The sequence below is a fragment of the Poecilia mexicana genome, unplaced genomic scaffold, assembly GCF_051168715.1.
Source record: "Poecilia mexicana isolate PSO_F unplaced genomic scaffold, ASM5116871v1 scaffold_19, whole genome shotgun sequence".
NCBI lineage: Eukaryota > Metazoa > Chordata > Actinopteri > Cyprinodontiformes > Poeciliidae > Poecilia > Poecilia mexicana.
In genome coordinates, this window is record NW_028263388.1 from 15,812,386 (window position 1) to 15,827,810 (window position 15,425).

At 40.5% G+C, this 15,425-nt stretch overlaps 3 protein-coding genes across 4 annotated transcripts; 2 read left to right on the top strand and 1 right to left on the bottom strand.

Annotated features, from left to right (window-relative positions):
• The first annotated feature begins 562 nt into the window (after window positions 1–562).
• pstk (phosphoseryl-tRNA kinase) lies at window positions 563–2,792 on the top strand. Its single transcript, XM_014994802.2, has 6 exons — window positions 563–1,043; window positions 1,470–1,716; window positions 1,807–2,008; window positions 2,118–2,193; window positions 2,300–2,393; window positions 2,480–2,792. The coding sequence occupies exons 1-6, from the start codon at window positions 825–827 to the stop codon at window positions 2,692–2,694; spliced, it is 1,053 nt and encodes a 350-aa protein (XP_014850288.2). The 5' UTR covers window positions 563–824; the 3' UTR covers window positions 2,695–2,792.
• A 154-nt stretch (window positions 2,793–2,946) lies between these two features.
• On the bottom strand, window positions 2,947–6,313 carry LOC106922410 (zinc finger protein Pegasus). The gene is made up of 3 exons (XM_014994801.2): window positions 5,946–6,313; window positions 5,663–5,851; window positions 2,947–5,134 (listed from the first exon to the last, which is right to left on the bottom strand). Exons 1-3 carry the CDS (start codon window positions 6,079–6,081, stop codon window positions 4,227–4,229), a joined length of 1,233 nt encoding a protein of 410 aa, XP_014850287.2. The 5' UTR covers window positions 6,082–6,313; the 3' UTR covers window positions 2,947–4,226.
• Window positions 6,314–7,108: 795 nt separating this feature from the next.
• On the top strand, window positions 7,109–11,618 carry acadsb (acyl-CoA dehydrogenase short/branched chain). Of its 2 annotated transcripts, none has more exons than XM_014994800.2 (11): window positions 7,109–7,192; window positions 7,455–7,617; window positions 7,695–7,795; window positions 8,628–8,834; window positions 9,303–9,473; window positions 9,647–9,772; window positions 9,861–9,953; window positions 10,045–10,134; window positions 10,240–10,377; window positions 10,508–10,607; window positions 11,030–11,618. In XM_014994800.2, the coding sequence occupies exons 1-11, from the start codon at window positions 7,160–7,162 to the stop codon at window positions 11,104–11,106; spliced, it is 1,299 nt and encodes a 432-aa protein (XP_014850286.2). In that variant the 5' UTR covers window positions 7,109–7,159; the 3' UTR covers window positions 11,107–11,618. The 2 variants fall into 2 exon arrangements, with proteins under 2 accessions (XP_014850286.2, XP_087856991.1); XM_088000865.1 differs by having other exon boundaries at window positions 7,127–7,192; window positions 7,467–7,617.
• The last annotated feature ends 3,807 nt before the right edge of the window (window positions 11,619–15,425 follow it).

The window sequence follows — 15,425 nt, forward strand, 5'->3', positions numbered from 1 at the left end:
AGTGCTTTGTGTAGAGGAAACCAGCCACTATTAAGAGCCATTAAATGTCATGTAACATGGTTGTGGCAGTATCATGCTGTGGGGATACTTTTCTTCAAAATGAAAGCTGGTCAGAGTTATTGCCTCAGGTGGTAATGGAAGAAAACCTGAATGAGGCCACAAAAGACTTGAGATCAAGGTGAAGGGTTATCTTCCGACAGGACAACATGATTTGCAGCTGTAATTTTAGTGAAAAGTGGTGCTACAAAGTGTTAAATCAAGGCCCTGAATGTTAAACAAGATTTTTGTGTGCAGATTTTTTTTTTTTCAAAAACTGCATCTTTTTTTTCTACTTCACACTTTTTGTTTCGATATCCCCAAGAAACCTCAACAAAATAAACATGGGCAAAAATATATATATATATCTTACTTATCTTTTCACACATTTACGACAAAACAAAGTATAGGTAAAGATTAAACGAAATCTAAATTTCGAAAGCGTTGCATTTTATTTTTTGAAGCCCCTCTCCCCCTGCCTCCCTGTTCAAAACCCCTGCCGGTTCGTGCATGACGTTCCTTCCGGTGGGCGCATGCGCAAAGAGGAACATCTCTAGGTTTTCTTCCGGTGTTAGAGCAACAAGCAAAATATGATTTCCTTAACGACTTATAAATGATGTTTGTTGTTAAGCCCGGGTTCGAGCGGCACATTTTTAGCTTTACGTTTAAACTTTAGTGGACGAGGGTAAATATTTGCAAACCGGAAGAGGACTGAGCGAGGTGATGCTTGAGAGCGACGCTTGCAGCTGGATGCCGGTGTTGACGTACGGTGTCTGTTCTTGGACCTTATGGACGAAGCTGCGCCCCGTAGGGTCCGCGGGTCTCCGGCCTGTCTGTGCGTCCTCTGTGGGCTGCCTGCCGCCGGGAAGTCAACGCTGACTCGCAGGATTGTGGGCACCGCGCCGGAGCGCGGCTGGAGAGCAGCAGTGGTGTCCTACGACGAGCTGATCCCAGAGAAGGCTTATTACACCGAAGTGGAGGAGGATGGTCTCAATCTGACAGACATGGTAGTGGCTTGGATAGCTGAAAGTGTAAATTAGTTCTCACTATACAGTTGCATTTGAACAAATTATGCTATCGTTGAAAATGTAATTAAAAAAAAAAACCCTGAAACTCCATACATCTACTTCTACAAAGACTGATATTTTCAAGTCTTTATTTCCAATGATTATGGGTTTTCACTGAAAACTAGTGAAAATTTGACAGCTATGATTTAAATATTAAAACAGACCGATATGAATCGGTGGGCTAAGTTAAATGAAATGAAACGTGGGCTAAATGAGCATGAGTGTGTTTAATATTACCTGCTTGAAGGCTCTTATTTTCAAAAGGCATTTTTGATCTGGCAAAAATCAAAAGTGCCCTTTGACTTAAATTTCTCTAAATATTCAGATTTGTATCAGTGATTGTGTATTTTTTTTATTCTCTTTTAGCACACTAATTGGAAGTCCTACAGACAAGCCGTGTTGCAGTGCATAGAGCAGGTCCTGGAGCAGCCTGAAGTGGTGGTAGAGTTGCCAAGCAACCCTCTCATCAATGGAGCTGCATGGCAACCGTGTGTTCAAGCTCTACTGCAGCCTAAAGAGTTCCACACTGATGGGATGCCACTGCTCTTTCTTTTAGATGACAACTTCTACTACCCAAGCATGAGATACGAAGTGTACCAACTTGCAAGAAAGCGTAAGGACTCTTTGTCAAAAGAATATGCTCCTCAGCACCCTGCAGTGTTTTTTTGTTTTTTTTTCCCAAACATGTCAATTGTGGTTGCAGTGTCGCTGGGTTTCTGCCAGGTGTATCTGCAGTGTGATTTAGAGACCTGCATCAGGAGGAACCAAAGCAGACCCAAGCCCATTCCCGTCAAAGTGATCATGGAGATGGAGAAGCGTTTGGAATTTCCAAATCCACAAAAGAACCCATGGGAATCCCAAAGCATCTCGCTCAACTCAACAAACGACGTGTCCAACTCCGACATGTAAGAGAGCAGAATTAACAGCTTTTGGCTCTTGTTTGTTAAATATGAAGTGATTTGCAAAGCTTTTTTGTTTTTTCTGGGTTTATCTTCCTGTGTGACTTTTTATCAGCCAGAGAGTAATGGAGTTGCTCTCTGGGGCATTAAACAATCCACTGAGCCCAGCTGAGGACAACAGCGAACAAAAGGTGTGTTGCGGTTTCTCACATCTGTGAAACACAGCAAAACGGAAGCCAAAGCCGAAAAGTTGGGATGTGAACAATTTCTCAGAAATGCATTGTATCGATGTTGCAGGAAGCCGATCGTCTCAAGTGTGCCACCAGCGCGGTCCACCAGGCTGATCAGGCCTGTCGCCGTCTGATATCGGAGGCTATGAAGGCTGCCAGAGGTCAGCTGGGAACTTTTACCAGTTGACATATATGATATGCGATCTGCATGTTTCATAACAACGACCTCTGCTGGCTTAATTTGTAGAAAATCAAGTCCCTTCTGAACACATGCGGGTTCTGGCTGCTCGGCTGAACGAATGCAAAGCGACTTTCCTTCACGACCTGCGGAAACGGTTCCTGCAGGAGGTGCGTTTCCTTCAAGAGGAGGACATCAGTGTGGAGCAGGTGGTGAAGAATGTCTTTGATGACAAAAAGAACGAAATCCTGTCACAGTTTATAGGCAACCACAAAACAGTGTGATTTTTCTTTTTCAAGATAATGTCAAAGAAATTATTAGAATGAATGGTTGATGTCTGTATGTATTTAAATTCAAATAAAATGTATTTTTGCTGACTATTTGCCCTTAAGTTAATCATGTTGAAGTAATTTCTTACTTTGGAAATACACATTCTATTGATAATCTCTTCTAAATACATTTTTCTGGCCTTGTAGCCTCTGTGTCACATCATATTTATACCCCAAGGAAACAAAAAGTCATGCACTGACACTAAATACTTTGGTTGGATTTATTAGATTGTTAGTGTCCTATATGTGGCGTTATTAAATTTTATTTATTTTTTTTACCTTAACCAAAGATACAAAACATATATTTTCCAACTTTTTTGTGAGAATATTAAACATCAGTAAAAGATTAACTCAGTTATAGGCTTTATACACTTCAGAGCTGTATATATAACATAAGGTGGCAGTGTATATTTAAAGCTGGTTCAAGAAAAACTGTTTTGGATTCATATGTACAGCAGCTTACTAAGCTGTTACAGGTAAAATTCTGATAGTCCTCTGTAAATTGTGTCATAAATGCCAAAATGTCGACAAATTTACCACTTCCCTAACAACCTACATATGCTTACTGCTGATGTAAAAAAACAACAAAAAAACACAGACCCAGGTTTTTCCAACTCTTTTAAATAAATGAAAAGCTGAAAAGTGTGGTATTCGTTTTTATTCACCCCTCTGGGTCGTTGAGAATCACCCGTTGCTGCACTTACAGCTGCAAGTTATTTACATTTGCGGTACGTCTCTAGCAGCTTTGCACATCAAGAGACCGGCAGGTTTTTTTTGGTTTTTTTAAATTATTTATTCCAAAACAGCTCAGCCTCAATCAGAATGGTTAGAAACATCTGAAGATCATCTTTTTAAGTCTATTCACAGATTTTCAGTTGGAGTTACGTTATCTAATACATAAATATGCTTTGATATAAACCATTCCATTATAGATCTGGCTGCATCTTCTGCAGGAAGGTGAACATCCACTTAGTCTCAAGTCGTTAAGTTTTCTTCTAGGACTTAGTTCCGTCCATCTTCACATTAACTGAGCGGTTTTCTCTGTCCCTGCTGAAGAAAAGCATGCCCTCGCCATAATGCTCCCTCCACAATGTTATACCATGGAATAGGCGTGTCTTACATTATAATAGTCCTTTAAACCTGAGCTCTGGGTGTCTGCAGCTGCTCCAGAGTAACTTGGCTTGTCAGTTAAGGGGGAAAGCCATATCTGGGTTCCAGTTGTGTCGTATTCTTTTCATTGCCAGGTAACGCAATGAACAGTGCTCTGTTTCCACGAAAGGTAATGGGTCGAGGTGAAGTTTCTGTGTTGTATGCAATAAAACCACATATCGTCTTCATTTAACTTCAAATTGAGGCACCACATTGTGTTAGTCTATAAAAAAAACCCATATGCAATACATTGAGGTTCATCGTCTTGACGTGACAAATCAGAATAAGAGCGCAGGAAATCCGTAAATTCAATTTCATTAGATTTCTGTGTGCTTATTTCACTTCTTGTGTTGTCCACGGGCAAAATGGCACGCAAAATTGTATTTGTCAATGCACATATGACCACAGATGTTGCACTGGAATGGATGTTCGTAACCGTGGCAGCCCATGTGAATGGTATAGATCACGTTATCAGAAAAGCGGATATCACAATGCTGGCATCTGTGCAAAAGGTTTTGCTCGTCTTCGCTTGGAGCATTTGCAGCAGGCGCCGGTGTGCTCGCCTGGCTGTTGCTAACACTGCCACTCAAAGTGTTGATGTTAGTCTCCATGCCACAGCCAGACTCAGGACTGTAGCTTTTGTGACCCGAGGTGGGAGATTCTTCTTTAGGCGGAGAGGTCTGCACGCCGTTGGAGCAGACTGCCACCTGCTCCACCAGGATCGGTTTTTCGTCCGTTAAGGACTGCCTGTCGGAGGACGCGGGACTTTGAGGCTCGGGGAGAGGGCTGGCCAGCTGACCTGCAAGAGCGGAAAGCTGATCCAGCGAGGTCCTAAAGCCGTTTTCACCCCGGCCCCGGCTCTCGTTCTCATCCATCTTAGGGGGCGTTTTGTATTCACTGCCGTGGATTTTGTGTGAAAACTCGCTAAAATAGTCGGACCTGGGCACGACGACTGAGGGAGGGCTGAGGTTGATCAGGAGCCGCCGGCCGAATCCCAGAGAGCCCGTCCTCTTCTGCAAAGAGCTCAGCGTCCTCTTGTTGGAGAAAGGGGAACGGGCCACTCTGGTGGGCAGGAGCTTGTGGCGGCGGCGGCGGTGGTGTGACAGGTTGCTGCGGTCGCTGCATCGGAAGGCGCAGAGGTCACACTTGTAGGGCTTCTCTCCCGTGTGGGAGCGCATGTGCGCTTCCAGGTGGCGCTCGTATGCTGAAGCAAACGGGCACAGCTGGCAGCGGTGAGGCTTTTCACCTACATGAAGAAATATTTCCAGTCTTATTACCCAACATACTGCAAAAAACAGAGGTAATAACATTGCATTACATGTAGTGTACTGATAAGTACAGTCGAAAACCAGATGTTTGCACACACCAAATAAAATGTCACATACTGGGCGAGAAGATGGTAAATGCACCTCATGCTTAGCATGGTAGAGGATCTGTGATGCTGTGGACCTATTTGTATTACAAGGGTCTTGCTAACGTAAGGTGAGCGATTTTAAGATACAAAAGTATAGGACAATTTCACTTGGACAAAAATCGGTCAATCTATAGGATAATGCATGTAACATTTGGCCAAATCAACAAAGAAGTGGTATATTAAAAACATCTGTTTGCCCTCCTCCCCCTAATATGATGTAAATTTGAATAGAAGGACGCTTTTTCCTCACAAAAAACATTTTATTTTACACATTTCAATCAGGAATGCCAACAGATTAGAGTTGAAGTCTGCAGCTTGTTATAATGCCCTAGAGTGCTAAAATGTAATGGAAGCTCTGACCTGTGTGGATGCGTATGTGCTCTATTAAACGAGCCATGCCCTTGTTAGCATAGCTGCAGTAGCTGCACTTGTATTTCCCATCGCAAGTTCTCTCCAGACTCTCCACTTGTATGTCTGATCCGTCCTCCATCGGCAGGCTCACCTCCACAGAAGGAGGGTCCAGGACATTCTGCTCACATCTCGGGGCAACTACAAACACACACACAAATAGATATATGACCATGGCTTTAGAATAGATATTTATCCGACACATATTTCTCTTTTGTTTTGTACTCCTTCCCACCGGCATGAAACGGCTCCATTGTCTCTTTTTCTCCACAAACAGAGCCCGAAATCATGTTGACATGCTGAGTTTGCTGGGTTAGGTATTCCTGAAACTCTTTCACGAAATCCACAGGCTCAGTCTTTATCTCCTCCATTTTTTTGCTTTCTCCGTTGAACCTGAAAGAACATCCAAAGATGCCTAGAAAGAGTGTCGTAGCTGCTCTTACTATCTTCAGTAGGTATCTATTAGTAGCATTAGTAGCACACGTCCTTGTTCTTTCTTAATCTCTCTGAAGTTCTGTAAAATTCAAGTTTGAAACCATCTTCACCCGAGTTCCTATTTGACGTTTCGGATTCTAATGTTACCCACAGGAACACTCATGTTTTATTGCTAGATAACCGTTACCATAGACATATGGTAACGTCAACATGGTCACCATATTGTGAGTGGCATTTAAATGTAAAAACATTTAAATATATTATTTTAAAACAAACTACTTTTCAAAATTAATTAATTTAAATACTCAGTAATTAAATACGTGTGTCTTTAGTTCAAAACAAGCAGCTGACTTCTAAATAAGCAGTATAAATATTGATAATGACAATTTTTCTATAATAAAATTATGATTAATTATTTACTATTGTGTTTTGATAATAATAGCAATTACACACACACACACACACACACACACACACACATATATATATATATATATATAATTTTTATTCATCCATCCATTTTCTTACACCCTGGACAGGTCGCCAGTCCATCGCAGGGCACCATTATTATTATTATTATTATTATTATTATTATTACAGCTTATTACTAAACTTGTATTAGGAGAATCTTGCTTTCACGTATGATAGTGTTAGTTTTAGCGAGAAGATGCCACTCACAATATGGTTGACGCTGACGTATGGCTTATATGGAGGCAATAAATGCGGCATCTACCTTTTTACATCTATGCGTTCGACATGTTGCCTTCGTGTAACATCAGATAAAGTCAATCAGTTTGATTCAGGCACAAGTTTTCAAAAATATGTAGGACATTTATATTAGAGTAAATTTCCAGTATGTGTTACATTAATATATTATACCGCTTTATTGATAGGAAGTCTAAAAAATACATAGCTTAAAAAAGAAGACATGATTTCTGTGTGGGAAAAGGGGAGATTCCATACCTCCATGAAGGCACCATCAGCCTATCTGTACTCGCAGTTTCATAACAAACCATGGCTGCCCCGTTGGTCAGATTTTTGTCAAAGGTGAGACTGTGCTCTGTGTTTCTTTCATACTATGCTACTGCGCCAGAGAACGGAAAATCAGTATTTTTCACTTATTTTGTCATTGGTTTTATATTTATTTTACCTAGCTAGATAATCACTCAGTAAGATGCTAACGTTTGCTAAAGCATCAGCCAACTTGTTTGATAACATAACTGACTGGTTGCAAATTTATTGATAAGTAATGGAAATTACGATGGACACTCGATGTGAAAACAGTGTTTCCTCTCCTGTTGACTGTCAGTCCGTCAGACAGATCTCTCGTCCACCATGGGGGGCATGTCAGTCTGGACTGAGGAGCAGGACTACTTCTGCCCCAGCCGTGGCTCCAAACCAGGCAGGTGGAGCGGTGGCCTTCCCTCCCCTACAGACATATTCAGAGGAGGAGAGCATGATGAGGGACGCAGGTGAGCAACAAAGCTGTCTTACTGCTGCTGCAGAGAGCTGGAGACAAAACCTTCTAATCTCTGTTACTGGTTAATAGTCAGGAAATATGCACAAGAGCGCATCGCCCCGTTTGTGCCAATGATGGATGAAAATTCTGCCATGGATGAAGAAGTCATCAGATCCCTGTTTGAGCAGGGGGTATGTACATCTTAATATATTCCAAAAGAGCATCATTTTTTTTAACACAGTAATGCCAGACTCCTGAAAAGTACAGTGGATATTAAATAGCCTATGTTAATCGCCTACACAATGACTTCCAGTTAAGGAAAAACATGCCCACAGCATAATGCTTCTACTGCCATACTTCACTGTGGGTAGTATGGATCTCCTGGTGATCTACAGTGTAAAATTTGTGTCAAACTCCTTTTTTGAATTATGATAAACAAAATTACACCTTAGTTTTATTATACCAGAAGACATTTTCCCACCTGCTTCTTATAGACTTAAAACGTGTTTTTCAAAAAAACAAAAAAATGTTTTTATGTTTTTTATAGTGGCACTGACTGTTTTATGCATTGTTGTTTATGCTCTTTTCTCTATCATTCCGTTGTTATGCTTGGATACATTAATTCACATCCTGTGATTGTGTAATCCATAACCATAACATAATGTGTGTGTCGAAGATAATTTTTTATTGATTTTCATGTAATATACGGTCTGAGGAACTGAATGTTATGGGTTGTGTTAGCTCTAACCCCCAATGTTTAAAATTAATTGAATTAAACGTCTAACATGTGTAATTCCACATATAGTAGTAAAATAATATATTTGGGTTCCATGTTTTAACCAATTTACTAAAATAAACTTCTCAGTGTTTTTTTCTTTTTTTTTTTTTTTTTTTTTAGTAATAAGCAATTATATAAATAATATATCTAAATAAATAAATAAATAATTAATTATCTTAAATATTTTGACGTTTAAAGTTATTGAGCATCTTTTTTTGTTTGTTTTTATTCCTTTTTCCACCCAGCTCATGGGGGTGGAAATTGACCCAGAATATGGCGGCACTGGCTCCTCGTTCTTCTCCTCCATCCTGGTGATTGAAGAGCTGGCGAAGGTGGATCCCTCCGTGGCTGTGCTCTGCGACATCCAGAACACACTCATCAACACGCTGTTTGTGAAACTTGGCACGCCGGCTCAGAAAGAGAAGTACCTCAGCCGACTGTCCACTGATATGGTGAGGCAGTTGTTACCGCATCCCAACTCTGAACAAACAATAATAAACAATCTAAAGAAGGGAAGTCAGAAGTGAAATCATTATAGTTAACTTCAGTTCAAGAGACGGAGGGTTAAAATAGAGTGGTAGGTGATGGATTAAAGTTTTTTTTTTAAAAAGTCTCTTCGGCCATTGTTTGTCTTTCACTGCCATAGGATCTCAAATTTCTAACAGCAGAGGCTCAAAGTTTACTGAAACCACTTGGTCGACAGAATTTTCATTTCATTCTGAATGGAACAGTGTATATTTTCATGATGTCTGAAATCTACTGAATGTCTGTGGGTTTGGCAGTAGTCCATCTCAGTAATCTGGTACATCTGGCCAGAAGAGAACCCTGTTTCTTAAACGCATATTACAAGATCGCACTGGTATGTCTACCATATTGCAGTACGGTTGCTGTAACGCTTTGCATCTTGTGACTTCTGACAGATTGGAAGCTTCTGCCTCTCTGAAGCCGAATCCGGGAGCGATGCTTTCGCTCTGAAGACGCGAGCGGAAAAACACAAGGACTATTTCGTAATCAACGGATCCAAGATGTGGATCAGCAACGCAGAGCACGCAGGGGTTTTCCTAGTGATGGCCAACGTAGATCCCTCTGCTGTAAGATGCTATAAAGCTTCTAAATGAGCATTTTTAACGACAGCATTCCCCAATGTTGGGTTTGGAGATTTACTAAAAGCTAGTAACATACCAGAATGCACCAGATGGGTTCCTGTGTCTTGTGGTAAGCATCAGTATAACACTTCTTGTTTTTTTTTTGGGTTTTTTTACAGGGATACAGAGGGATTACCTGCTTTATCGTGGACCGGGACACGCCGGGGCTCGAGATTTGCAAGAAGGAGAACAAGCTTGGCCTGCGCGCGTCCTCCACCTGCCCTCTTAACTTTGACAACGTCAAGGTGAAGCCAAAACACTCTTGAGCTGAACTGGACTGACGTAGGCCAGGTTTTCTGTTTCTCTCTACAGACCTTCCGCTGTCTGTTGTAGGTACCAGAGGCGAATATTTTAGGAGAGGTCGGTCACGGATACAAATATGCTATTGGAATGCTGAACGAAGGCAGGATCGGAATTGCCGCACAGGTGTGCAGCAAAAAGTTTTGGGGCGTTAATGGTTTTCAAGTCGGTGCAACTTGGTGATGTGTTTACTTTCCCCCCCCACCTTGGATTGCAGATGGTTGGCCTGGCTCAGGGCTGCTTTGACCATACTGTTCCTTACACCAGACAGCGGGTGCAGTTCGGAAAGCGCATCTTTGACTTTCAGGTGTGTGGGGATCTTAAAGGCAACTCCCCTCTTCTGTAAATGCACGTTCACTTTTGAGGGCAGTGTTAAAGTTTATTAACAACAACGCACTGCTTTGTGTCCCAGGGCATGCAGCATCAAATAGCTCATGTAGCGACCCAGATCGAAGCGGCGCGTCTGCTGACGTACAACGCCGCCCGTCTGAAAGAAGCCGGCAGACCTTTCATCAAGGAGGCCTGCATGGCCAAATACTTCTCCTCCGAGGTGTGCTTTTTGAAAATAGGAAGCCGCGTGCGTTTTCCCGTCTCTGACCGCATGCCTCTGTGTTTGTCTAGTGGGAACTTGACGACATCAAGCCTCGTGAAGTGTTTGTGTTCTGTTTGATTTTATCCAGGTTGCAACTCTGACCACGTCAAAATGCATCGAGTGGATGGGAGGAGTCGGCTTCACCAAGGACTACCCCATAGAGAAATACTACAGAGACTGTAAAATCGGTGAGCCTCAACGAGACGTTGCACCGCTTCACTAAAGTTGGCTTAATTTCATGTGATGGATAGATCAAACCAAAGTGGCACATAATTGAAATTGTCTGGTGAAATGGTGCATAATTTTAGTTTTCAAAAGAAAAAATCTCCATTAATACTATAATGTTACATGATGATAGCACAATCATGTTGTGGAGATGGGTTCGTGATCGTGATAAATCCCTACAAGATCTTACCTTGATGAGAAATCTACATGGAGATGGAGAAAAGGGATATTAAACACATACTTTGCACATTATCTACTGTATAATCACTTGCTTAACAAAGTTTCACTTTCAGATTTAACAGGCAGAGGGCTGATGGTACGTGGACTTTTTTTTTGTGCAATCCAGGAATAAAATCTAATTTTTTCTGTTTTTCTCCTCCCGTAGGAACCATTTATGAGGGCACAACAAATGTCCAGCTCTCTACTATGGCCAAGTTCATTGATAAAGAATATGACCACTGAAGCCACAAAGTGATTGATCCCGTTTTGCTGTTACACTCCGTGCTCTCGTCATTTTTGCGATGACTTCATTAGATTCAACCCTGCAGAATTATGTTGTTGTAGAACCATTCTAATAGGGTTTTGTCGTAACGTTGGGTCTCACAGAGTAGTTCCTATAACTGATGTCACGGATTCTTTAAGGTTTAAAGTTGAGTGGTTGTTTTTGTATTTTCTCCATGGTATTTTCCCAAATCGGCGCAGAAAGGAGCCTTCACAGTATCATGTCTCTCCCACATTTTTTGCATCTCTTGATGTCTATTGATCAGTTTTGCAAGCATAAGATCGCCAAGGGTTAGAAAATGGGTTTGAATGTTTGAGTTTGATCTAGTTATTCTTCAGATGATTCAGTGCCTTCAGAGAATTTTGTCTTCAACGGTTGGACTGTGGCGGCAGCTCAGCTGTTTGTTTCCTTACATACTGTAAGCTGGGTGATTTTACATCGTAATAAAAACGTCCATAACATGCTAAATATATGATCTGTCTCTGTTTCATCTTTACTGTGGTTGAGTTCAACATGGAGAGGGGGGGAAAAAAAATGTACGTGCATCAATCTGTAGCCTGTACTCATTTGTCCCATCGTAGTCACCGGAGTCTTGTCCATATCCATGTATCTAAGAGTCCAAAAATCAATTTATTCGAATAACTCGGTTCAAAGTAGAAAACCTGCTTTCCTTCCGTCTAGCTTTATATTGCCCATCAGTTTGTCCGTGTTATAACATTCTCATGTTTTTCATTATCCATGTGTTCCTCTTTCTAATCATTTGCCCAACATTTTATCTTTCATTCATCTGTTTCTCAATTATCTATGATAATTGAAACATCTCCTCCTTTACCAATTTGATATTTTCAATTGTCTGTCCACCACCTTCCCATACACCCATCTACCATTTCATCCGTCTTTTCTTCAGCGTGTTTTTGCAGGTTTTGTAATTAATTAATTAATTAATTGCACTTTAATTACAATATACCAACCTAAAATATTTCCAGTGAAGCAAACTTTGCATTATGGACCGGGAACACTTAATTTGAGTAATGGGAAAAGTCTGGAATTTGAAACCGCGGTTGAAAGGTAATGCCAACCCTTTACGCTAGATGGCAGCACTTCCCCAAACAAGTTCCGTACTCTGTCTGCGGAGGCAGCTCCTCAATGAGAGTTCAGTCAATTATTGTGTCTTTTAACAGCCTGTCACCTCTAATGATATTTTATATCAGCTTAATTATGCTGGTGCTTCAGATGAAAAGAGCCTGCATTGCATAATTCACTCACTGATCATTTTGTAGCTAAGGCTAATTAAATCTCCGCAGCCTGCGTCCAGCTGTTCAGAAAATGCTCCATTGTTTAAGCCGCGGGGTATTCCCGAAGAGCACAGACCCAGTTAGTACACGCAAACACTTAGGAGGAATTATAATGCTTCTTGCAAGAATGTCCTGTATGACAAAAGGCGAACATAAAAACTAATAAAAAAATGCTTAAGGTTTGCAATGCTAGTGTCAAATATGATGAGCTCAGTAAGAAAACGTCTGCAGCCATGTCACTCTCTGACCTCTTCCAGGGTTTATATTAATACAGTAGCATGTCACTTAAACTTTTTCCAATTTTTGCCCCCAACACCCCTAAAGAAATTCAAATGCAAACAATTATATTCATCATCTAATTATGAAATAGAGTATATCTGTGCAATTTAATCTCAACTTAAAAGCAGCTCTTAAAGCCTAGGAGCTTTGTTAGAGAACATAAGTAGATAAACAGCATCATGAAGACCAGAAAACACAGCAGACGGATCAGAAATAAATTTGTGGGGAGGATTAAAGCAGGGTTAGGTTTTAACAATAATATCCCAAGCTTTGAAGATGTCACAAACCACTGTTAAATCACCTAAACTGACAGGCCAGGAGAACTTTAATGAGAGTAGCAGCCAATAGGTCCGTGGTCACTCGAGAGGAGCTGCAGAAGTCCACTGCTCAGTTGGGAGGATGACTATTATTTGTGTACTCTACAAACCTGAGTGTAAAGGCTAAAGGCAGGCACAAGAAATCCCCTTTGGCAGTTTGTTACAAGCTTTATTAGGGACATGGCCAATATGTTTAAGAAGGTGCTCTGGTCAGAGTTCATGGGAAGATTGATGGAGTTAATTAAAGTGTAATCCAGGAAGAAAACCTGCTGTAGAGGCTGTAAAAGACTTGAGGTGGTTGCGCTTCACGCAGAAGATCAGGCCTGTATATACAAACAAACATATATGTGCATATTGGAATGGTTTAGATCAAAGCATGTTCATACAGTATGTGGAACAGACAAACTCCAGAACTCCGAGTTGTTTTCAAAATTCTCATATCAAATTTGGCCTCTATTTTGCTTCACCGATAACTCGCTTCCCTCCTCTGAACCATCCTCAGCTGTCTGTTTAATGAGCACAATCTCCTGAAAACACACAACTGCTTTTCACTTTGCCTCCCTAAACGCAGCTCAGCTAGCCTCTTTTCTCCACCCCCATCTTCAACACAGCTATGAGACCTCTAATTATGCAAGGATTCAAGTAGCTTTTCACAAAACACTGTGTTGTCCTTTTGCGTTGGAGAGCGCTCGACGAGTTAAAAGGACAGGCTGTGTGCATGCAGGTTGAGCAAATTCAATTTGGCTGATTAATTCTCTTCGTCTGCTGCTGGTTTGGTTTAAACGACAAATGCGGTATTTTATAGATTTTTTTTTTTACCACTTTTTCTGAAGTAATAATTAAGTCCAGATAATGTAAATAAGTACAAATATCCTCTTCCTGCACAGTGACATGAATTAAAACAGAAATCATCTACACTAATCTCACCACCAAAAATCGCATTTCACCTCTTTCCCCTCATTGTGAGCCCTAAGCTCTTCATTTCTTACATTTTTAGGCCATCCCAAGCATTAATGTAGGGGGAAGGTACATAGAAATGGTTTTAAAAACCCTTAAAAACTGAGACATGTTTGCAAATACACTCACAAAAATAAACATTTTCCCAGCTAATATATTTTAATTGGCCCCATTACCCACTCAAATGTCCAGTTGGAGGAGTTCCAAGTATCGGTGGATTTATTCATGGAAAATACCAAGTCTGAAACATTTCTCAGTATAATATCTCTTTACAATATCAACTATTTAATTGTGTAGATTATCATATAGAAATGTGTTTTCTTTCTAATCAAACCAAAACGAATGGCTAAAAAGCTGTTCTTATTTCTAAATTTAAGTCACTGCTTACACTGGCTTTGCACAAAGAACTCTTTCCAATAATAATGTTATTATGGAAAGTTGAGTGGAAGGAAAAAAATACATAATTAACTGCACCCATGAAAAAACTGTGAGGCAAAGCCAATTTAAGAGTTCTTGGGGAGATTTACAAATCAAGATGCACCACATACTTTTATATGTCTGGACAAATGTCTTTTACCTACAGTAAGCATAAAAAAAACATTGAACTCTTTGATTTCAAATTCTCTATTCAGATGAAAGTAAATTATGCCTTTAATTTACAAATCAAGATCTAAGAGAGTTGAAAGAATGAAGGGGCACAGAATCAGAATCAAGGTCACATAGGTTGATAGCTCCCATGCCGCACTGATGCAGTGTTTCATACAAAAGGATCCCCAACCAAGTACTGAGTGCATTTATGCTCTGCTTTGCCTGTACATACTTTTCAGAGGACAGGCTTTTCTGTAATAAAAATTCTTATAATATTCAAATTTTCTGTGGCTTTTCTTTAGCTGTAGGTCATAATTGTGAAAATTAAAAATAAATAAATGTTTGAAATATATAGTTCTGTGTGTGTGTGTTTTTTTTATCTATTTGCTACAGGAGTTTTGAAATTAACTAGATTGTGTTTAAATTAATAAGATAAGATTGATTTTTTTTCAAAGAGTTAATTTTGGACCCATACTTTTGTTTGTAATGCATGCCGCAGGAATTTTATAACACTCTGTGCATCATTAGTCGCATATCCAAGAAATCGGTTTCTTGCTCAGTTTCTTAAAGGAGTGTCCCGTTTTACTATGGAAACTTTCAACCTCTTAGTTCAGCACAGAGGGACCAGAGGTGTGCTCTACAATTCTAAATCTATAACTCTAGACTGTTCCTCTTTAGGTCCAAAGATAATAACTTCAGTTTGGTTTCTGTTTAGCTGCAGAAAGTTAGTGGGGCGTTTAGTGGGGCGTGGCCTGTAAAGATGCGCTCGGCACCATCTTTACAGGCCACAGACCAAAACAAACTTTATCCCGGTGGTTTTATTGTGTTACCGACTGCAGTGAA

Coding starts and splice junctions, on each gene's coding strand:
- pstk (XM_014994802.2), top strand. CDS start 825: ATGGACGAAGCTGCGCCCCGTAGGGTCCGCGGGTCTCCGGCCTGTCTG. Junction 1,044..1,469: donor GTCTCAATCTGACAGACATG/GTAGTGGCTTGG, acceptor ATTCTCTTTTAG/CACACTAATTGGAAGTCCTA. Junction 1,717..1,806: donor GTACCAACTTGCAAGAAAGC/GTAAGGACTCTT, acceptor TTGTGGTTGCAG/TGTCGCTGGGTTTCTGCCAG.
- LOC106922410 (XM_014994801.2), bottom strand. CDS start 6,081: ATGGAGGAGATAAAGACTGAGCCTGTGGATTTCGTGAAAGAGTTTCAG. Junction 5,852..5,945: donor AATGGAGCCGTTTCATGCCG/GTGGGAAGGAGT, acceptor GTGTGTTTGTAG/TTGCCCCGAGATGTGAGCAG. Junction 5,135..5,662: donor GCACATACGCATCCACACAG/GTCAGAGCTTCC, acceptor TTCTTCATGTAG/GTGAAAAGCCTCACCGCTGC.
- acadsb (XM_014994800.2), top strand. CDS start 7,160: ATGGCTGCCCCGTTGGTCAGATTTTTGTCAAAG. Junction 7,796..8,627: donor GATCCCTGTTTGAGCAGGGG/GTATGTACATCT, acceptor TTTTCCACCCAG/CTCATGGGGGTGGAAATTGA. Junction 10,608..11,029: donor CTACAGAGACTGTAAAATCG/GTGAGCCTCAAC, acceptor CTCCTCCCGTAG/GAACCATTTATGAGGGCACA.